The sequence below is a fragment of the Phyllobates terribilis genome, unplaced genomic scaffold, assembly GCF_046119375.1.
Source record: "Phyllobates terribilis strain yellow unplaced genomic scaffold, ASM4611937v1 Scaffold_4__5_contigs__length_816908805, whole genome shotgun sequence".
Lineage (NCBI taxonomy): Eukaryota > Metazoa > Chordata > Amphibia > Anura > Dendrobatidae > Phyllobates > Phyllobates terribilis.
The window spans coordinates 572,012,581-572,033,247 of NW_027362764.1; the positions used below are offsets into that span (position 1 = coordinate 572,012,581).

Sequence of the window (20,667 nt, forward strand, 5' to 3'; positions counted from 1 at the left end):
AGCCACTTTCAGCATCATTTGTTTCCACTCTGCCAGACCACACCAAGATGCAATGTGATACAGCTCGTTCTTTCCATTTTATTTTATTTTTTATTTTTTTTTTATTACAAAATTGCAAAAAATCCAGCTTGAGTCAAAAAACATAATCTTTTGGTCGGCTGTGCAGCGATTCTTTATACTTCCTAGTAAAATGTTACAATTACATCTCCTGTTTCCAGTTTGCTTATAGATGTGCGTACGCCATACTGGCTTGGAATAAATCCATAAATACACAAAAAAGGTTTACAGAGCTACATGCATGCACAGATCTACCAGAAGGAACTCAGAGCAGAAAGCTAGAGAAAAGTGGAGATGAAGGCCGAGACTTAGTCATCCTTGTCCTTAGCGCCATGTTTCAGGATGCGTGTAAACTCAATGTAATTAAAATTGCCCTTCTTGTCAATCGGTGCTTCTCTGAACAGCTCGTCCACCTCCTCATCTGTGAATCGGTCTCCCATCGTGGTCAGCAGCTCTCTCAGATATTCTTCTGGTATATGACCTGCAGACAAACAGTACAAACATGAAGCAGAAATTACGGCTTCCCTAAAATCAGCCTTCATCCATACATCACAGACATACGGCTGCTTCAGCGCACAGACATGCGGTTTTTTTGCACAACCCATTCAGATGGATGGAACAATTATAGAAACTTTTGCAACTAATCTGACATGTGAACATAACTTCCAACATGGAAAAAAATGGTCCAAATTCCAATAGGTTAAAATCCTCCCATGTTTATTGACATTTAATTTAAAATAAAGGGATACAGTACGGCACTGATAACCAGCGGATTTCCAATGTATTAAGTGTCCTTAGTCCTGGTATGAGGACAGTACATAACTTTCAACCTCATTAGAATTTGCTGATGCCCCACAGTCGCAGTACAGGGGAAAGCAAAGGAGTTGTCCCAAGAACAAAGTACATTTTAATCAATAGATCTTGGAATTATAAATTCAACAATTGGATGTATAAAAAAAAAAGTTCCTGTGCTGAGAATCTTATAAATGTGCCCCTGCTAGGTTTTCTTATTTGTTTTGCAGAGCTGCTCCAGGCCATTAGTTTGCACATACCACAATTCCCGGCTAGGGATGTAAGGGGGGAGAATACGTACCTTTTGATAAGAGAGTATACAGACGATACAGCAGGGAGATGCAGCTGCTTCTTTCTCAGACAACATATTTCCCTGCCTGTTTTATCACAGGAGTGTTTCTGCCACATCACCAGTCCTGAAAGTTCATCATAAATCAAGTCAGTGACATAAGGTCAGCAGGGAGGGGGGCCTGGAGCTCCTACGTCACTGACTTGATTTATGAGGAGCTCAGTGGGCTGGAGATGCAGTAGAAAACACTCACTCCTGTGTTACCTCAGGCAGGGAAATGTGTCATCTCAGAAAGCAGCAGCTGCAAGCCCGGTCTACTCACTTCTAAGTGACTTATGCTTTCTCCTCTGGTCAGGAGATGTGGTAAGTGCTGACTATGAACTGGAGCAGCTCTGCATTGTCGAACACAGCCAATATACAGTACACAACAGGGGTACATTTAAAGTATTATTTGAGCACAGGAAATTATTATTATTATTTTTTTTTAACATATCCAAATGCAGAACTTACAATTATTATTTCAAGATCTATTAATTGAAATGTACTTTGTTTGTGGGACAACCCCTTTAAGGGTGCCATCACACATACAGATATCTGTAAAATCAGACCATTATCAAATCGAAACTGCTAGATATTTTTTTTTTTTAGCTAATCACAATTATTATAGTGGGTATAGAGTATACAAAAGAGACTATTAGGCTACGTTCCCATGATGAGCTTTTGGTGAGTTTTTGATGTTGCAGAATTTCTGCACTTATGTAACTAGGTTACTTGCATGTTGTGCACGTTTAACATGGGATTTTGATGCTGTGTTTGTCTTGCTTTAAATCAGTGTTTCCCAAACTCCAGTCCTCACGGTCCCCAACACGTCATGTTTTCAGGATTTCCTTAGGATTGCACAGGTGATGGAAATATTAAGAGATCAGACACTGACAACTGTTCTCTCACCTGTGCAATACTAAGGAAATCCTAAAAACATGATGTATTGGGGGCCGTGAGGACGGGGCTTGGGAAACACTGCTTTAAACAAAGTTGCTTTCTTTTTTTATTTTTCCTGGTATTCGGCTTTGACAAAACTTTATTGATATACTTATAGTGTGGATTACATGCATTTTTGATGCAATTCCGCTGTAGACACACACTAAAAACAGAAGAGAAATTGACATGCTGCGGATTTGAAACATCAGGTCAGTTTATGCGGAGTAAAAAAATAAAATAAAAAAAAACCTGCTGCATGAAATATGCACTTTACATAATTTTTTTTCCCATTCACTTGAATGCGTGAAAAACTTTGCAAAAACACTGAAAGAATTGACATGCTGATTCAATACATTTGTGGCTAAAATCCGCAAGGGAAAAATAGCCAGTATGTGAATGAGATTTTAGAAATTGATTTATTTTGCTGGTAGTGTAAACTGCAGCAGTTTTGTTTTACCGTTGAAAAACATGCAGGAAAAAAAACACACCCAAAAATGCAATGTGTGAACAAGCCCTTATAGGGAATAGAACAGTTTTTATATTAGAATGATCATAAGTAAGGAAGGTGAGAATTGGTTCCAAATGAATAGTGTGTAAACTAATCTAGTATATGTAGGATTGATCTGAAACGTGTGGGTGTAAGGCCTGTCACACAGGGTAATGATTGACAGTTCATTGCTGATACTGGGGGATGGGTCAGAAATCTGTGTATAAGCCCAGCTGAATAGAATCATTTGTTCCTTTGTATGCGATACACAATCCAGTGCTCTAGTTGGAAGTTCATAAGTTAGATTTTTCTTTTTGGCATATCCAGTTATTACACACATGGCATCATGCCGCGCTGCAGGGCTGTCACCTATCAGTGCGGGCAGAGATCACTGTGCAGCGATACCAGCCTTCCTCCACCTGTCACCCTGAGCTGTCAGTACACCATCTAATGAGAGATCTCACAGATCGCAGCTCTATACAACAGTTGTTGGTAACTTGTCCACATTATATGTAAAACAAGCACACTTTTTATGCAAGCTCTCTTTAACCCCTTCCTGCCGCAGCCAGTTTTCCTCCCCTTCTTCCAAGAACCATAACTTATCTTTCCATCGACACATACAGTACAGACCAAAAGTTTGGACGCACCTTCTCATTTAAAGATTTTTCTGTATTTTCATGACTATGAAAATTGTACATTCACACTGAAGGCATCAAAACTATGAATTAACACATGTGGAATTATATACTTAACAAAAAAGTGTGAAGCAACTGAAAATATGTCTTATGTTCTAGGTTCTTCAAAGTAGCCACCTTTTGCTTTGATGACTGCTTTGCACACTCTTGGCATTCTCTTGATGAACTTCAAGAGGTAGTCACTGGAAATGGTTTTCACTTCACAGGTGTACCCTGTCAGGTTTAATAAGTGGGATTTCTTGCCTTATAAATGGGGTTGGGACCATCAGTTGTGTTGTGCAGAAGTCTGGTGGATACACAGCTGATAGTCCTACTGAATAGACTGTTAGAATTTGTATTATGGCAAGAAAAAAGCAGCTAAGTAAAGAAAAACGAGTGGCCATCATTACTTTAAGAAATGAAGGTCAGTCAGTGCGAAAACTTTGAAAGTGTCCCCAAGTGCAGTTGCAAAAAACATCAAGCGCTACAAAGAAACTGGATCACATGAGGACCGCCCCAGGAAAGGAAGACCAAGAGTCACCTCTGCTTCTGAGGATAAGTTTATCCGAGTCACCAGCCTCAGAAATCGCAGGTTAACAGCAGCTCAGATTAGAGACCAGGTCAATGCCACACAGAGTTCTAGCAGCAGACACATCTCTTCAACAACTGTTAAGAGGAGACTTTGTGCAGCAGGCCTTCATGGTAAAATAGCTGCTAGGAAACCACTGCTAAGGACAGGCAACAAGCAGAAGAGACAAGTTTGGGCTAAAGAACACAAGGAATGGACATTAGACCAGTGGAAATCTGTGCATTGGTCTGATGAGTCCAAATTTGAGATCTTTGGTTCCAACCACCGTGTCTTTGTGCGATGCAGAAAAGGTGAACGGATGGACTCTACATGCCTGGTTCCCACCGTGAAGCATGGAGGAGGAGGTGTGATGGTGCATTCCTGGTGACACTGTTGGGCATTTATTCAAAATTGAAGGCATACTGAACCAGCATGGCTACCACAGCATCTTTCAGCGGCATGCTATTCCATCCGGTTTGTGCTTAGTTGGACCATAATTTATTTTTCAACAGGACAATGACCCCAAACACACCTCCAGGCTGTGTAAGGGCAATTTGACCAAGGACGAGAGTGACAGGGTGCTACACCAGATGACATGGCCTCCACAGTCACCAGACCTGAACCCAATCGAGATGGTTTGGGGTGAGCTGGACCGCAGAGTGAAGGCAAAAGGGCCAACAAGTGCTAAGCATCTCTGGGAACTCCTTCAAGATTGTTGGAAGACCACTTCCGGTGACTACCTCTTTAAGCTCATCAAGAGAATGCCAAGAGTGTGCAAAGCAGTCATCAAAGCAAAAGGGGGCTACTTTGAAGAACCTAGAATATAAGACATATTTTCAGTTGCTTCACACTTTTTTGTTAAGTATATAATTCCACATGTGTTAATTCAGTTTTGATGCCTTCAGTGTGAATGTACAATTTTCATAGTCATGAAAATACAGAAAAATCTTTAAATGAGGTGTGTCCAAACTTTTGGTCTGTACTGTATGAGGTCCATTTTTTTTTCTCTAGGGAACTTGAACCTGCGATCATCTGATCTCTTGATCTATATTGCATTGCGGTATTTATCTAAAATCATGGATGTCTATGAAGCACTGCATGTATTACCGTGGCGGCCATGGGCACCTTTTGCCAAAAATGTCATCGCCACATTTTTTACGGTTCAGGCAGATGCTGGTTATATAACAGCTGGTATCTGCCAGATTTTGCGTGCTCAGCTTCTGAGACCACTTCATACACCCACACTGCACATGTACAACGGATGTCGGGAAGGGTGTAAAGAACGGAATTTGTTGCCTTCCTCCAGGCATACTGTTGTGGTCATTTCACAATGGATGTGGTTAAGGTGCAAGCGCACGCTGGGTGATACAGTTGCAGAGGCTTGTACCAAGCCCATTGACCAAAGGTACCATTAAATAGTGTTAGACCTCTGCACTTGACAGTTTCGTAAGCCAATCTGAATTGCTGTTTTTTGTTCTGCCTCCCAAAAATCAAAACAGTAAAAAGATTAAAAAAAAAAAAAAAAAGTCATGTGACCAAAAATGGTATCAAACATCAACTCGTCCAGCAAAAAACAATGACTAAGGAGAAATCTAAAAAAAATTATAGGTTTCAAAATATGGTGATGCAAACAATTTAAATTTTATTGTATAAAGTGTTTTTTAGTGTGACAGCAGCCAAACATGAAAAACTATAAATCTGGTATCGCACCAACCTAAAGAATACGGTCGTCTAATCACTTATACCGCACAAGGAAAGCCGTAAATAAATAAATAAATAAAAGCAAATTCTTAATCTTAATCTGCTGTGTATTTGTTCATTCTGCCTCCCAAAGATCACAGTAAGGCTCGGCTCACATTTATCCTGCACTCTACACTGAGTGCTTACACCGGGGTTTCCGTGTAAATTTCTGAGATACACGATTCAGACGGAAACCCCAGCGGAAGATTCCATGTAATGAGGCAGATGGAGACACTGTGGACACCGTTTGACCTGTGATCCGGCGGTGTCAGTCTTTTTAGGCGTGCATAAAAGCGCGGTCAACCACAGTATTATGCACCTATGAAAAGAAGGACACAGCTGAACAGAGGCCACATGGAGTCCAGAGTAACTCTGCTGCCTCATTGTAGTGAATGGATCCCTCAGGGGTTCATCTGAATCAAGTCACTCAGAGATTAAGATGGAAACCCCGATGTCAGTGCTCAGCGTAGAGCAAAGGATAAATGTGATCCCAAATGTTATGCAAAATGTTCGTAACAAAAGCTTCAACTGAATCCACAAAAAAAGTCCCCACTCAGGTCCGTCATCTGTTAACGGAAATATAGGGGGACTTCCACATTACTGGTAGCACAAAGGCTCTGGAAAAGCAAAATGGCTCCTCGCCCAAAATAAATCTAGCAAATTTTGCGCTCCCAAATCCAAATGCTCTCTCCCTTCTCCAGTGTGGCGATGAGAGCCCTCTTAAGTTATGGGGTGCGTCTCTCCAGAAGCATGAGCTGGGCATAACGTACTGTCACTACAACATACTGGTCACTACAACAGCAGTTTGCAAATTTCACTCAGCAACATCCACTACTGCTGCTTGTTTGTGGAAATCACCCCCGAGTCAAAATAGTCACCACACCTGTAGATAAATTCCCAGAGGGGTATAATTTCCAAAATGGGGGTCACTAAAGGGGAAAAATCTGCTCTTCTGGCACTTTGGGGCTCACTATATGGAGTCTGCATACTATTCTACAAAAATTTGTTCTCCAAGAGGCAAATAGCGCTCCATCCCTCCCGAGTCTCGCCGTTTGACTAAGCAATACTGTATTGCTACATATGGCGTATTGCCACATTCCGCTGAAATTGTGTGGCACATTTTGGTGCCATTTTTACCCATTTTCCCGTGTGAAAATGTAAAACCCTGGGCTAAAAATATTTTTTTGTGGTAAAAATGGAATTATTTTTTACTTCACAGCCCAATGGTATAAAATTCTGTGACACACCTGTGGTGTCAATATGATCACTGCATGCCTAGATGAACCGAGAGGTGTGGTTTGTAAAAAAGGTTCACTTTTGGGGGATTCTCCCGTTTTTGGCTCCTCAGGGGCTGTGACAATGTGATCTGGCACCTGCAAACCATAACAAAATCTGCGCTATAATATGGTGCTCCTTCCCGTCTGAGCTTTGCACTGTGCTGAAAAGTAGTTTTCGACCACATATGGAGTAATTGTGTACTCAGGAGAAATTGTACTATTCGCTTTTTTTTTTTTGTTTGTTCGTTTTTTACCATGTTCACTAAATGCCAAAACTGGCCTGCCATTATGATTCTCCAGGTCATTAAGAGTTCGTAGATACCAAACATGTACAGGTTCATTTTTATTTAAGTCATGAAAAAAATGTAATGTTTGTTAAAAAAAAACAAAACCTGCTTCAATAGTCTCCATGGGTGACTAGAAGCTGTGATTATCAGATCGCCTGTGTGTAGCAGAATTGCTCATTGGCTATGAGCGCCAACCGCTGGGTGGATCAGCTGTCATGTCACCGGAAAGGTGCAGGCTCATCGCCGGAGCCCGCGCTGAAGGGAGAGACACGACATGTGCCGTACACATAATGATGGCGGCGGTGCTGGATTTTAAAAGGGAGCAGGTTGCTGAATAATCAGGGACCTGCAGAAAAAAACAGGGGAGAAGGAGAAGAAAACCTGCCCCCATGTCCCACCCCAAAGCGCCCAAGATGTCATGTTCTGAAAACTTCATAAGGTAAGTATTAAACAACCACTCAGCGTATCCCTTCACATCAGGTATCATTAATCAGCATCACAGCGCCATTATAGCCATGCCTTTAGTTTATAGGGATAAATCGTGATAACAGGTTTCCTTTAAAGGAAATAAAAATTAAAAGTTTGAAAATTGCGAAACTTTCACTAAACTTCCGATATTTTCACAAATAAAAAGGTAAAAAAATATTGGCCTCAATTTAAAAGAATATCAGAATTACTGGGAATCAAAGTGTTCCAGAATTATTACCTCAAAGTGACACTGGTCAGAATTGTAAAATTTGGCCTGGTCATGAAGGTGAAAACAGGCTCTGGTGTGAAAGGGTTAAAGAAAAGGACCCTGACTTATTGTACAATGCTCTGCCACAATTAGAAATGCCACTTCAGCCTTCTCAATAAGTTTGGTGTTTCCAATTATTTTTTCCTGTTTTACACAACCTGATGCCACAGAACCAGTTACATACCGTTCCCATCTTCATCAAAGCAGGCAAAGGCGTTTCTGATCACATCTTCTGGGTCTGTGCCGTTCAGCTTCTCCCCAAACATGGTAAGAAACATGGTGAAGTTAATGGGTCCAGGCGCCTCATTCATCATGGCTTCCAAATACTCATCTGTTGGATTCTTACCTTAAAACAGAAATCATTGAATGTCGTCAATTTCCAGAAGGCTGTTCATTCTAAACTATGTACATCAGTAATTCAGATTTACAGCCTGCACTAAACTAACCTACAGACTAGAATCTACTTGCATTCATTTCACACAAAGCTGGTTTGCAAGAGTTTCCAAGCTCTATACAACATTGATATAAGAGCTGGACATCCCAGGTCTATTTACTGCAGTGCGGGGCAGATTAAAGGGAACCGGACAGGTCCATGCCCTCCAAATCCCCGGCATTTCTCTATTCCTTTATAAGCATCCTGACTAACAAGCCCTGTACTGTGTTTGACATATTAACAGACCTTTAAAAAAAAAACTGTTTACAGTAATCTTTCGACTAGCCGATGGGGCGTTTCTTTCCCCAGACTAGTCGCCCCATTCAGCAGGTCATCACACCCCCCCTATGGGTATGGCAACGCCAGCGCTCTGCAAGTCTTGCGCATGACTTTCTTTCCCACGGGTTATTGCACCCGGCTCCAGAGGTGCACTGCGCACGTCTGGCAGCAAAGAAGAAGCTTTACGTCAACTGAGGAGCCGATCATCAAGCTTCATCGCCCCTGGACATGTGAAGTGCGCCTCTTAAGCAGGTGTGCGAAATGTCACAATGACATGCGCAAGATTTGTAGAGAGCCAGCGATGACACCGGCTCTTGCAAATCATGTTCTCACACCCATAGGGAAGTGATCACATGCTGAGGGGGACGACTAGTCTGGGGAAAAAAACGCCCCATCGACTAGTCAAAAAATTTGCGCATTAAAAACACTATAAGGCTATGTGCCCACGTAGCAGATTTGATGCAGAGCGTTTTTGCCTCTCTCTGGCAGAAAAAAATGCATGCAGATTTACATACGTTTTTTCTATCAGAGAGAAGCGTTTTTTCAGCGTCTTTATATGCGTTTTCTCAAGCAGTTTTCCAAGCGATTTTGAGCATCACTTCGAAAAGTGCTCGACAAGTTGGTCACACTATATAAATCCATGCAACCGGTATGGATTTATATAGTGTGACCAAGTAATGGTTATAAAAAAAAAAAAAAAATAAATAAGAATAAAAATGGTAAAAAAAAAAAAAGATTGTACTCACCTTCCGGTGTCATCTCCGTTGCGTCCGGTCTCTTGCAATGCTCGCGCTGTTGTGAAGGACCTGCGGTGACGTCATTGAGTCATGTGATGGGTCACATGACTCAGTGACGTCATGGCAGGTCCTTCACAACAGCGCGAGCATTGCAAGAGACCGGATGGCATGGACAAAACACCGGGAGGACATCGGAAGGGGAGTATAAACTTTATTTTTTATTTTAAATTCTCTTTTTTTTTTTTTTTTTTTTTTACAGATTCTATGGTACCCAGGTCTGGATGAGAGTCTCCTCTCCTCCAGGCCGGAGTACCATCCGCACATTAGAACGCGTCAATTATGCAAGTACAGATGCAGTCTTGCAGAATTGGCGCGTTCTAATGCAAGTCAATGGCGGCGATTACGCTGCGTGTCCGCAAAATGAATGGACATGCTACGGATTTGAGCGCAGCATAAACGCTGCGGAAAAATATGCAGCATGGGCATTGAAAGTGCGGATTTGCATTGGAGACCATGGGGGACGGATTACCAAGCGTTTCCCAAGAGTTTACGCTGCGGAAATACCGCAGCATAAACGCTTGAAGAACGCATCGTGGGCACGCAGCCTAAAAACACCTGTTAAAGTGTCAAACACTTATAAAGGAATATACAACTGCTGGTGGTATGGTGGGCATGGGGGACACGTCAGGTTCCCTGTGAACTTGTCCTAAATTTAGACAGCATGAAACGGCACCAAATTCACCAGTGTCGCTTGCTGTGTGATAAAGTCACCTTGTCAGACACTTTTCTCTTTACTATGCCACATCTTGGCTGGATTTTATATCAAAGTAAAAAGATTTATTGGTGCAGATAAGAACTTCCTTCCTGAGTGCCTTCCTTCCCCTGCCCAAACCTAAAATGAATTCAAGATGTCTATTTTAGAAGCAAATTTAATTAACTCATTATATAAATGCAATAATAAATTCCTCATGCCTCTTGCCTTCAGGGTTATCTGACCGACTAGCAGAATCAAATCTAGAGAGGAATCAGCTTGGAGTAACTACTCCCCACAGATAGGAAAGTGCCAGTTGGCACCCGTTGCCCTCCTCAGAATTACTAAAGGGGCTCATTGGCTACTGTTCCTCTCCTTGGCCTCCTTTCTAATGCCAGCACCCGACATCACCCAGGATACAGTAAAAATAGTCATAATATAGGATAGGGACGGGTGTCGGAAGAGAACAGAATAGTGAACCTGTGACTCGTCTGCTGCACTTACCGCTGACCACTAGGCTGCTGGCAAATCCTGGCAAGGTGATAAGCAGCAGAAGCACAAGTAATAGTTAATTTTTTTTTAAAGAAAATTGCAATTGAGCATGCATTTTCCTGTAACAGCAGGTTAAACACCAAGATAAATCAGGTACAATCTAAAGAAAAAAAAAACAAAACTGGACCATCAGTTAGACCTCCAGCTGTGATTACACATTTTTATTTTTATTTGCCCCGCAGCTGCAATTTGTGAATGCAGCCTTTAATTGTCAAGTATTTGTTAGGTCTGTCCAATAATAATTAATGGCATTTCTTCCCTTAGAAAATGAGAGCTGCTCTGACAATATGCTCGCGGGGCTGAGGGGAAATGGACATCCCTAGCTCTGCAATGCAGACTCTCACCAGAATGTAGGCACCACTGATGGTCACAGACAATGAAGGTCTTACTACTACGTTATTTGTAACGGAAATAATTTATTGGGAAACGTAATTCCTAAGTAGGTTGATGTCCTCCATCCATGCCTCATCGGCCATGGATGGAAGAAGTGGAGATAAATGCAGAGGGCTATTACTTACCAAGGGAAGCCAGCATATCGTGCAGATCCTCCTTATCAATAAAGCCATCCCGATTCTGATCAATCATATTGAAGGCTTCTTTAAATTCTTGGATTTGGGACTGGTCAAACATAGCAAATACATTGGATGTTGCGCGCTGGGGGCGCTTCTTGGTGGTTTTAGTCTTTGCCCTTTTGCTTGACATCTTGGCGGTGGTGTTAGTCTAAAAGGAAAATGAAGTTGAATTGGTGAATCTCTAAATAACAGTCTCATAGCATAAAAGGGTTAATAAGTTAGTAAAAAAAAAATAAGGAGATGGCTGCTGGTGCCACTCAAGGCTTCCGTTTCACAAGCAACCTATAAAGTTTGATAGCAGGACAAGTTCATGTCCTACAAGACGTATCATACTACAGATGTGCTACTGAGGAAGGACAACGAGGAATATCTTGTCAGAGGGATATGAAGCTTGGACATATCCCCGGACCCGGGTGGTAAGGTACCTAGCAATTTAAAAGCACCAAACTTTGAGTTATTCACTCATGGTGTTTGAGAAATTTCACTGCCTGGTCCAACTACGATACAATAGAGTATAATATTCTGGTCTGACAATTACACAGGAATACCAGGAAGATCCAGTTGTTAAATAAATTTGACATTTCAATGCCAGCAGTGGGTTCATAGACCCCAACTTCTACACACGACTATTTGGGAATGATCAAAAGCGCTGTCCCACAATAAAGCACCCCCACCGCCATCACCACATGGATATCAGGTCCACAATCATAATAAAAATTACACATCAATTTCCAAAACATATTGCACCCAGTGATGAACTCCACATTTGCAGGTTGCCCTACAACTTGGGCTCTGTTCACATGTCCGATTGTCTGTTCCAATTTAGGATCAGAGAAACTGAATTCATGCCCAAAGCAGATCCATTTGGTAACTGATGCTAAAGGAAGCAGATTATTATGGGCTACATCTTGGTTTCATTACATGTTAATTTTGTAGCGTAGGAGAAAAAGTTGTGTATGCTGCGCTTTTTCTTCAGGTCTGACATGTAACGGACCCCAGACAGAGCCGTAATAGGCAGCGGGGTCCTACTGCATCCAACATCAGTCATACAAAGGGACACTTAGGGCTCGGAGCGTTATCCGCTCCTCAGTCATGATGTGGAGACGATGTCGCCTGTACTGTGATCCAGACTGCAGACAAGCCGAGTATTGTGTACATCCAGATACGGCCCCCCGGTCCAGACCTACTACTCACACAGCAGCAGTGTGATATAATGCACAGTATGGACATACTCCGCTGAATGTGGCAGCACAAATATCTCAGCTGGTAAATGTAAAACAAATGAAAACAGCTTCCATTCCCTGAGACCAGGAGATCTTGACAATGGTTAGGAAGTAAATTAGACAGAATAACATAATAATGGCCGACACAGAATTCCGTGCCCTACCTTTATATGTCTATAAGGGAGGACATTACCTAGACCTCATTTGACTCAAAGCTCCCAAACTGTATGAGCCCAATGACTAGTATTGATGTTGTGACAGTATTACTATTAAACAACCCAAACATCCTTAGCAGCAGCTACAAGTGAACTGGACACAATCTCAATCCACACATGTACACTAGAATTACAGATATAAAGCTGGCGGCATAGAGCCGGCGTTACCTGACTCATCTCCACAGGACAATACCCGGCAGCAGCGGCAGAGAACCTCTAATAGGCTTTGTGGTGCCACCGTCATCCAGCACGTAAAGGTCACATAACTGCCATGTAACGCAAACCCCAAATAAAGGCCAGCTTTATATATTGTATGAGATCACTGTGGGATCTGGGCGAATCCTCTGGCAGGCAGCACGTCTCTACTTCTCGTCTAATTAAGGCTCTTATACATAGAGACACTTGTTCCCAATCACTGCCCAGCCATCAGCCGACAACCATGCTGGGGGGGTCTCAGTCACATTTTTATATGGCCCTGAAAATTATCAGTGGTAGGTAATAAAATCCCCTTGTGTAAGTGGATATTGTCTAATGACAGAAGGGGCAACATGTGATTGTCTGAACTGCTCATGTGAACCCCCCTGGATCTTCACTAGCTGAAATTGGTCCTTAATGAGCTCCGATATCAAAACTCATTACAGGAAGTTTACTATGTAAAAGAACACACCCCGATTTTGACATATTTTACTCCTTGATCATTTTTATCTTCGCCAAGCAGGTGGCCTTCACAAACACTTGTAAGAATGGATCATTCTAAAGAGCTCCCGGAATTCGAGAACGGTCCTGTAATAGGACGCCACCATTGTAATGAGTCAGCTCATGGAATTTCTTCCCTCCTAAATACTCCACGAATCACTGTGAAGGGCACTATTGAGAGTGGAAGCGTTTAGGAGACCGCATAAAATTCCATAGCGGGGCTGCAGAGTACTGAGGTACATAAAATTCACCAACACTCTGCTGACTCCATAACTGCAGAGTCCAAACCTCATCTAACATCAACAGCACAAAACTGAGCACTGGGAGCTTCATTGCATAGGTTTTCATAGCTGAGCAGCTACATACAAGCCTTACATCACCAAGCACAATGCCAAGCGTCAGATGGAGTGGTGTAAAGCACAAGGCCACAGGAGCCATATGTACATGTTCTGTGGAGTGACGAATTACGTTTCTCCCGAGTCTGATGGTTGAGTCTGGGTTTGGTGTGTGCCAGGAGAACGTTACCTGCCTGACAGCATCGTGCCAACTGAAAAGTTGACGCTATGAGGTTGTTTTTCAGGGCTCAACTTAGATCCCTTAGTTCCATTACAGGGAAATCTTAAAGCACTACTCCAGAGTTTGTTTGTTTTTCTTTTTTTATTTCAGCACTGGAGTAGTGCCACTAATGTAAGGTCCATGACCCTAATATAATACTCATCACCTGCCATCTTCAGCTCTTCCCGGCGTCGCTCCGGTCCCGCATCGTCATATTGTGACCACAACTTCTGACTGACAGTAAGTCAGAGGTAACAGTCACAAGCTATGAATCTGTCTATATTGCCTCGTTCTCGCTCTCGTGGACTTACAATGACTTCAGGCTCACCCAGCAAACACTGGAGCGATCCAGCAGCTCACGACCTGCTGAAGACAACTGGTAAGTATAATACTAGGGACAGGGAATTAGATTAGTAGCACCACTCCAGCAGTAAAATAAAGAGAAAAAAAAAGACCTTTAATGCTTCAGCATAGCAAAACATTTTGGAGAATTGTAGTTTCTAAGAACAGATTGGTGAGGGTCCTTTCATGTCCCAACATGGCTGTGCCCCATTGCACAGAGCAATGCCCTTAAAAGCATGGTTGCGCGAGTTTGGTGTGGAAGAACATGACAGCCTGAACAGAATCCTGAGCCCGGCCCGCTCCTCAAACATCAGTGCCCGACATAAATCTTCTTCTGGATCAATGGACAAAACTCCCCACAGACACGCAAATCTTATAGAAGGCCTTCCTGGAAGAATGGAAACACCACATTAATGATTATGGATTTAGCATAGGGTGCCATAAAAGCTGCTGCAGGTGTAATGCTTTTTTCCATACGGTATATCACAAAAAGAAGTTTAATTCCTTTTCTATACAGGTAACGTATACTTTATCTAGTAGGAAGCCTAATATATAGGTTCTGCTGTATAAATATATCATGCAGAGCTGAACAGGAGGACCATGACTAATGTCTCATTGTTCCTGCACATAGAAAGTTTTAGAAAAGAAGCTCTTAACTAATGTGGATAAGAGGGACTGTTGCTCTTGGACTCCCTCTAGTGGTCTGCTCGTCACTACATCCGTGCACCCATCTATGTTCATATTTCGAGGTCACGCTCTGATAGTCCATTCTGTCGCTTATTTCCTGGTACTAGAAGCCATGCTGGATTTTTTGTACTGTAATATCTTGATCGCTGCAGTTTCCTCTTTGCTGGGCCGCGGCTCTTTCCTCTCTTTTGTATTGTAATGGCAGCTGTCAGCATTGTCAGTTCTTTTCCTGGGTTTTCATCATAGAGCATTGTAGTCTGCGCTACTGTTCACCCCGCCTGCACAAGTTTCATGTCTTAGGCTACATGCACATCTTTTTTGTAATCCGTGTGCAGGCCATTTTTAATCATGACAGCACACTGATCAGAGAAGTTACTGGAACCATTCAGATACAGCAAAAAGATGTATTTTTGTACCGTGTTAGCCAGTAGATAGAAAAATATTTAGATTTGAGAGTCCTCAATGGCTGATACCTTTTAATGGATAACTGAAAAGATGGTAAATTGCAAGCTTTCGAGACTACTCAGGTCTCTTCATCAGGCATAGAATAAGACAAAATCGGAGGAGTCACATATTTATGCACAACAGGGCACAAAAATAATGCAATAGATGAGACAAGTGATGTGAAGCAGAACTATTAGTATGGGAGGGGGGAGAAAGCTGTGGCCATAAATCTTGGAGCAGGTCATAGATAAGGAGTGTGAAAGTTTTACTGTCCTGCGATTGAGGTCTGGCCCAGGGTTCTGATGCCCCCACAGGTCTGAGGAGCACATTCCTTAGTTGATGTAGAATGACAAATCCATGCGACTCATTCCTGCACTCAGTGTGTCAAAGGTTGTCATGAGTTTGTATGCCCAAATTTTTCTGTCTGAGATTTGAACTTGCCTTTTAATACCAGTAACATCAAGTCCATGATGCTGTGATCCTGGATACTGGGGGTCTGTATGCTGGGGAGACCGGACAAAAACCTAGAACAAGGATGAATTCTCATCGCCACACAAAAAAAAGAAAGAATAGATCTACCTGTGGCCAAACATTTTTTGTATCCCTGATCACAGCATTATGGACATGAAACGGCTGGTATTAAAAAGCAACTTCAAATCTCAGAGACACAGAAAAATTTTGGAATACAAACTTATGATAACTTTTGACACTCTCAGTGCAGGAATGAATGTGTCGCATGGATTTATGTCATTATACATCAACAAGCGACACTACTCTGTCCTCTGCCTTCGACACAGTGGACCATTCCCTCTTACTACAGACTCATCTCTCATTATCACAGACTTAACCCTATCTTGGATCTCTTCATACCTAACAGAGTGTCTCCCACTCACACACCACCTCCTCATCTAGCCCTCTATCGGTGTCACCCAAGGTTCAGTTCTAGGATCCCTGCTCTTCTCCATCTACACCTTTGGCCTAGGACAGCTCATAGAGTCTCACGGCTTTCAGTATCACCTCTATGCTGATGACACACAGATCTACCTCTCTGGACCCGATACCCCCTCCCAACTAACCGAAATCCCACAGTGTCTGTCTGCTATCTCATCCTTCTTTGCTAGATTTCTAAAACTTAACATGGATAAAACAGAATTCATCATCTTTCCACCATCTCATTAAACCCCCCCATCTAACCTATCTATCATCAATGGCTGTCCACTCTCCCCAGTCCCACAAGCTCACTGCCTTGGGGTAACCCTGGACTCTGATCTCTCCTTCAAACCACATATCCAAGCCCTTTCCACGTCCTGCCGACTCCAACTCAAAAATATCTCCCGGATCCGCACATTCCTCAACCACGAATCTGTAAAAACACTAGTGCACGACCTCATCATCTCCCGCCTTGACTACTGCAACCTCCTGCTCTGTGGCCTCCCTTCTAACACTCTCGCATCCCTCCAATCTATCCTAAACTCTGCTGCCTGACTAATCCACCTGCCCCCTGCTATTCCCGGGTCTCTCCTCTCTGTCAATCCTCTCACTGTCAGATATCAAGGAATCATTTTATTCACCTTCCTATGACCTACATGTCCATATAGACGGCTTAGGAGGGATGATCCTAGTGACCGATTCCCTTTAAGTTTGTTATTGTTAGTGTTTTGTTTTTTTTCTTACAATTGTATTAAGCCATCTCTGTCCCTGGGAAAGCTGGGTATATGGCCAGCAATACAACACCGATCACCAAGCAAATGTACCTAGTCTTTTACATAAAAGGGATGTCAGTTTTTTAAGCAGATTTGTTATTTCATTCTCTGACAGCTGGACGATAACCCCCTTTTAAACAATAGGTGCACACATTACAAAAGGAGGACTATGACTTGTATGGCACCCATGCCCACCACCATACTAGTGGCATTAAAATGCAGTCTGGCAAGGCGATCTTCTGCGATTGAGCAGTACAATCCTGCAGGTACACATTATTGTAGTGTAAAGAAGCAAGTACCTTGGCTAATAATTGGGAACAAGTATTCCAAGACAAACTAGTTTCCCGATAATGGGAATGTCTCGACAGGCCGCCAATTGCCCAAAAGGAAAGCAAAGTGTTCTTTCGTAAGGAGAAATGATTTTTAATCTTACTTAAAAATCATCATTGTCGGCAGCACATTGTCCTGTGTAAATAGGATGTGCTGCCAAAAACAACAATATTCTTTGTGCACAGATTGATTGTAATAAAGGGGGGGGGGACGGGTGTCAAGTTCAAAAATAGGTACAATTGCAAAGAGCTTGTAACAATCAACTTTGTAGTTTACTCCTTAAAAATCTTCTCCATGCTCAAACACAGACCCCTTTATATTTCACAGTGTAAAGCTGGTTGCCTAGGTTACCAGCCAGCCTTTATTCCGAGAGTGACCAGTTATATACGTTAGGACCTCGTGGGCTCCATGCTTTACAGCCTGCTCGGGTCACTCTAGAGCTGACAATCCGGCCAGCTTCAGTCCCTCGGTGCTTCTCCCATGCGGCAGAGTCAAAGCTCCATCAGCTAGAAGCCTGGGACAGTGCAGTGATTGGATCAGTGAGAGCAGTGCGCTGGATTTTGAGGCAATCCTTTTAATGATCATTCTGTTCACATGGAAATGCAATCAACCTGTCTAATCAGGCTAATAAGCAATTAGTGACCGATCGGCAGTTGTTTAACGACCACGATCAGCCGCTGTAAGCCCACTATGCATTTTTCAAGCGTTTTTGCCACAGAATCTCCGCAGTGAAAACGCTTAAAAAATGCTTGGTGATATAACAGACCGGACGTAGCGGAGAAAACACCGTGGGCCATCGGAAGGCAAGTATAATCTTTATTTTTTACAATTTTTATTCTTATTTTAACTATTAACTTGGTCACACTATATAAATCCATGCCGGTTGCATGGATTTATATAGTGTGACCAAGTTGTCAACCACTTTTCCAAGTGATGCTAAAATCGCTTGGAAAAGCGCTTGATAACCCGCATGCGGAAATGCATGCAAAAAAGCTTGACAAACGCTTCTACCTGGCGGGAAAAATGCATGTAAAATTCGCATGCGTTTTTCTTGCCAGGGAGATGCGGAAAAAATATGCAGCATTTCTGCATCATGGGCACATAGCCTAAATGCCCCTTAGTCAACACTATGACAATACAAGAGTTTCAACCCTGTAGAGACAAAAAAAAAGTGACGATTGATCCAGGCATGACTGAACAGGTTTTACACGGTGTTAATATAGCTCTTCCCTCTGCAATATTGGCAAGTTATTCCTGGAGCAACTCAGGAAGGGCATGTTCACACACGTGCAGTATCGGACTGGTTTCCCAGCGGCTGTTATTTCAGGGCACGTAGGAAAAAGATGCCACAGATTGTTCTATAGAAAGATCTCTCCAACTGGTAATGCAGCATCCAATCATAACAGAAGAACTAGAATAGGAGGCATGTGTATGAGCCCAACCCGATGTATGGAGAGCACCCGACAGATGTCTCCACAGGGCCGCGCAAACCTGTAGGGCATAATGTACGCAGCCGTAGACTGGGACTAGGATTGTGCAATCCTCTCAGGCAGGAACATCTGCATTCATTTAGTTGGCTTTTCAGAATTCCTAATTATCTCAACATGTTGATGGGTCTCTGTCAGACTCTGCAATGTTAATAAAAGTCACCCTCATAGATATTAGTAGCCCCCAAAAACATTACATTAATTTCAGAAACATGAGACGTATTAATACAAGAATTAAAAATTACATGCAAAGAACCAGTGACCTATAGCAAGACATTGTGGAACTCCTGAATGAGGTTTTACTGACGTCCTAATTAAGGCCCCAACATAATCCACCTCTCCATAGTAAAACATGTCACCCCTATCGCAGACTTCATACTTTACCCATCAGAAACAGGAAAACAAAGGGGAAGGAAGTCGCGCCAACATGGGTGCACCCTCTAGATAAAGAATCTACTCACAAGACTGAAGAAAGATCTGAGGCTTCCTGGAGAACGAGTCTCAATGTGACATCTCAGCAGCACAGTGACTGACACATACATCAGTCTGCCACCATCAGCCATGTACAGGATGGCTGGGAGCAGGGAGGTACAACTATAGACGACCATACAAATCAGGTCAGTGGTCTAACACTAGGGGGCATAGAATCGGTGCACAGGGCCTGAGGGATAAGGGGAGACATTTCCCCCTCTAAAGCAGCATTATGAGGAGCTACGGGACTACAGAGAGCCCATATACTGTTCTGCTCAGGGGTCTCTCCTGCCTGCGCCCGCTCCTGCTTGACATAAGAGCATTACACAGATATACTGTATTCCAGAGCGGTGGTCACTGTGGCTCAGGTTCACCCCCATAGTCAGCAACACTGGAGAAAGCTTCAACCATGGCCGACACCTGTCCAGACAACGACGACAAGCTTTCACCAGTGATTATATGATCATTCATTGATAAAGAGGGAGTTCTTCAGAAAGTCATGGCAGTCATACTAGTGGGGAGGGGGTCAGGCTCCCATTACCCACCAGTTACAGGCTCTGGCCTGATGTAAATATTAGGCCATACAATGGGTAGCGGCTGCACATCACAGCATCCATAGTGTCTGCAGCATATGATACACTACTGTAGGACACCCCCCAGCCCAGGCCTTGTACCAGGGAGAGCACAATACGCACATTGGACTGGGGAGTCAGCTTGTGGAACCACAACTCCCAGCACGGTCTGGCAGGGCAGACTGACAGGAGCAGTGATTGCTGTGCCCCTGCTAACACCAGCTATGGCCGCGCACAGCTCTGCCCACTGTAGCGCCACTGCAGCGGTGCCGGCTGTGCAGGACGCCGGGTGCCGCTGACCCCGGACATGGCTCCCCATCCCGACCCCAGTGTTCCCCACTTACCGCACACTAAGCGGAGAAGAGCGGAGAGAAGCCGGAGCGGGAGTCAGTCACACAGACAGGATCAGCTCAGCCTCCGACCAACACCCGCACACAACTCCTCCTCCCACACTCACTTCCGCATTACTCGCCACTGGGAGCGGATGGACCGCACCACTCAAAAACTAGGGGTGAGGGGGACTCAAACAAAGTCCTTATCTTACAAAATATCAGGCTTCTTTTAACTGTCTTTAGTTACATTATCCCCTATAAATGGCTGCTCTTACTGTATGGAAACTATGAGCTAAATAACAAAGGAACGAGGTGTGTTCCCGTGCCGCAGATGGTAGAGTCCTCGGTGAAGGGTGGGACGCATTCCAGGCGGGATGACGTCATGAGACATTGGCTGACAT

The 20,667-nt window shown here is 43.3% G+C and overlaps 1 protein-coding gene across 2 annotated transcripts; it reads right to left on the minus strand.

The window, feature by feature from the left end:
- Nucleotides 1-76: 76 nt before the first annotated feature.
- On the minus strand, nt 77-20,433 carry LOC141265697 (myosin regulatory light chain 2, smooth muscle minor isoform). Of its 2 annotated transcripts, none has more exons than XM_073679110.1 (4): nt 20,279-20,433; nt 11,156-11,357; nt 8,070-8,231; nt 77-538 (listed from the first exon to the last, which is right to left on the minus strand). In XM_073679110.1, exons 2-4 carry the CDS (start codon nt 11,337-11,339, stop codon nt 366-368), a joined length of 519 nt encoding a protein of 172 aa, XP_073535211.1. In that variant the 5' UTR covers nt 11,340-11,357; nt 20,279-20,433; the 3' UTR covers nt 77-365. The 2 variants fall into 2 exon arrangements, with proteins under 2 accessions (XP_073535211.1, XP_073535210.1); XM_073679109.1 differs by lacking the exon at nt 20,279-20,433 and adding an exon at nt 12,816-12,942.
- Nucleotides 20,434-20,667: the final 234 nt, after the last annotated feature.

Excerpts from the sequence above, each read along its gene's own strand:
- LOC141265697 (XM_073679109.1), bottom strand. Across the intron at positions 8,232-11,155 it reads CGATATGCTGGCTTCCCTTG|GTAAGAATCCAACAGATGAG; the intron begins GTAAGTAATAGC and ends TTCTGTTTTAAG. Across the intron at positions 539-8,069 it reads CTTTGATGAAGATGGGAACG|GTCATATACCAGAAGAATAT; the intron begins GTATGTAACTGG and ends GTTTGTCTGCAG.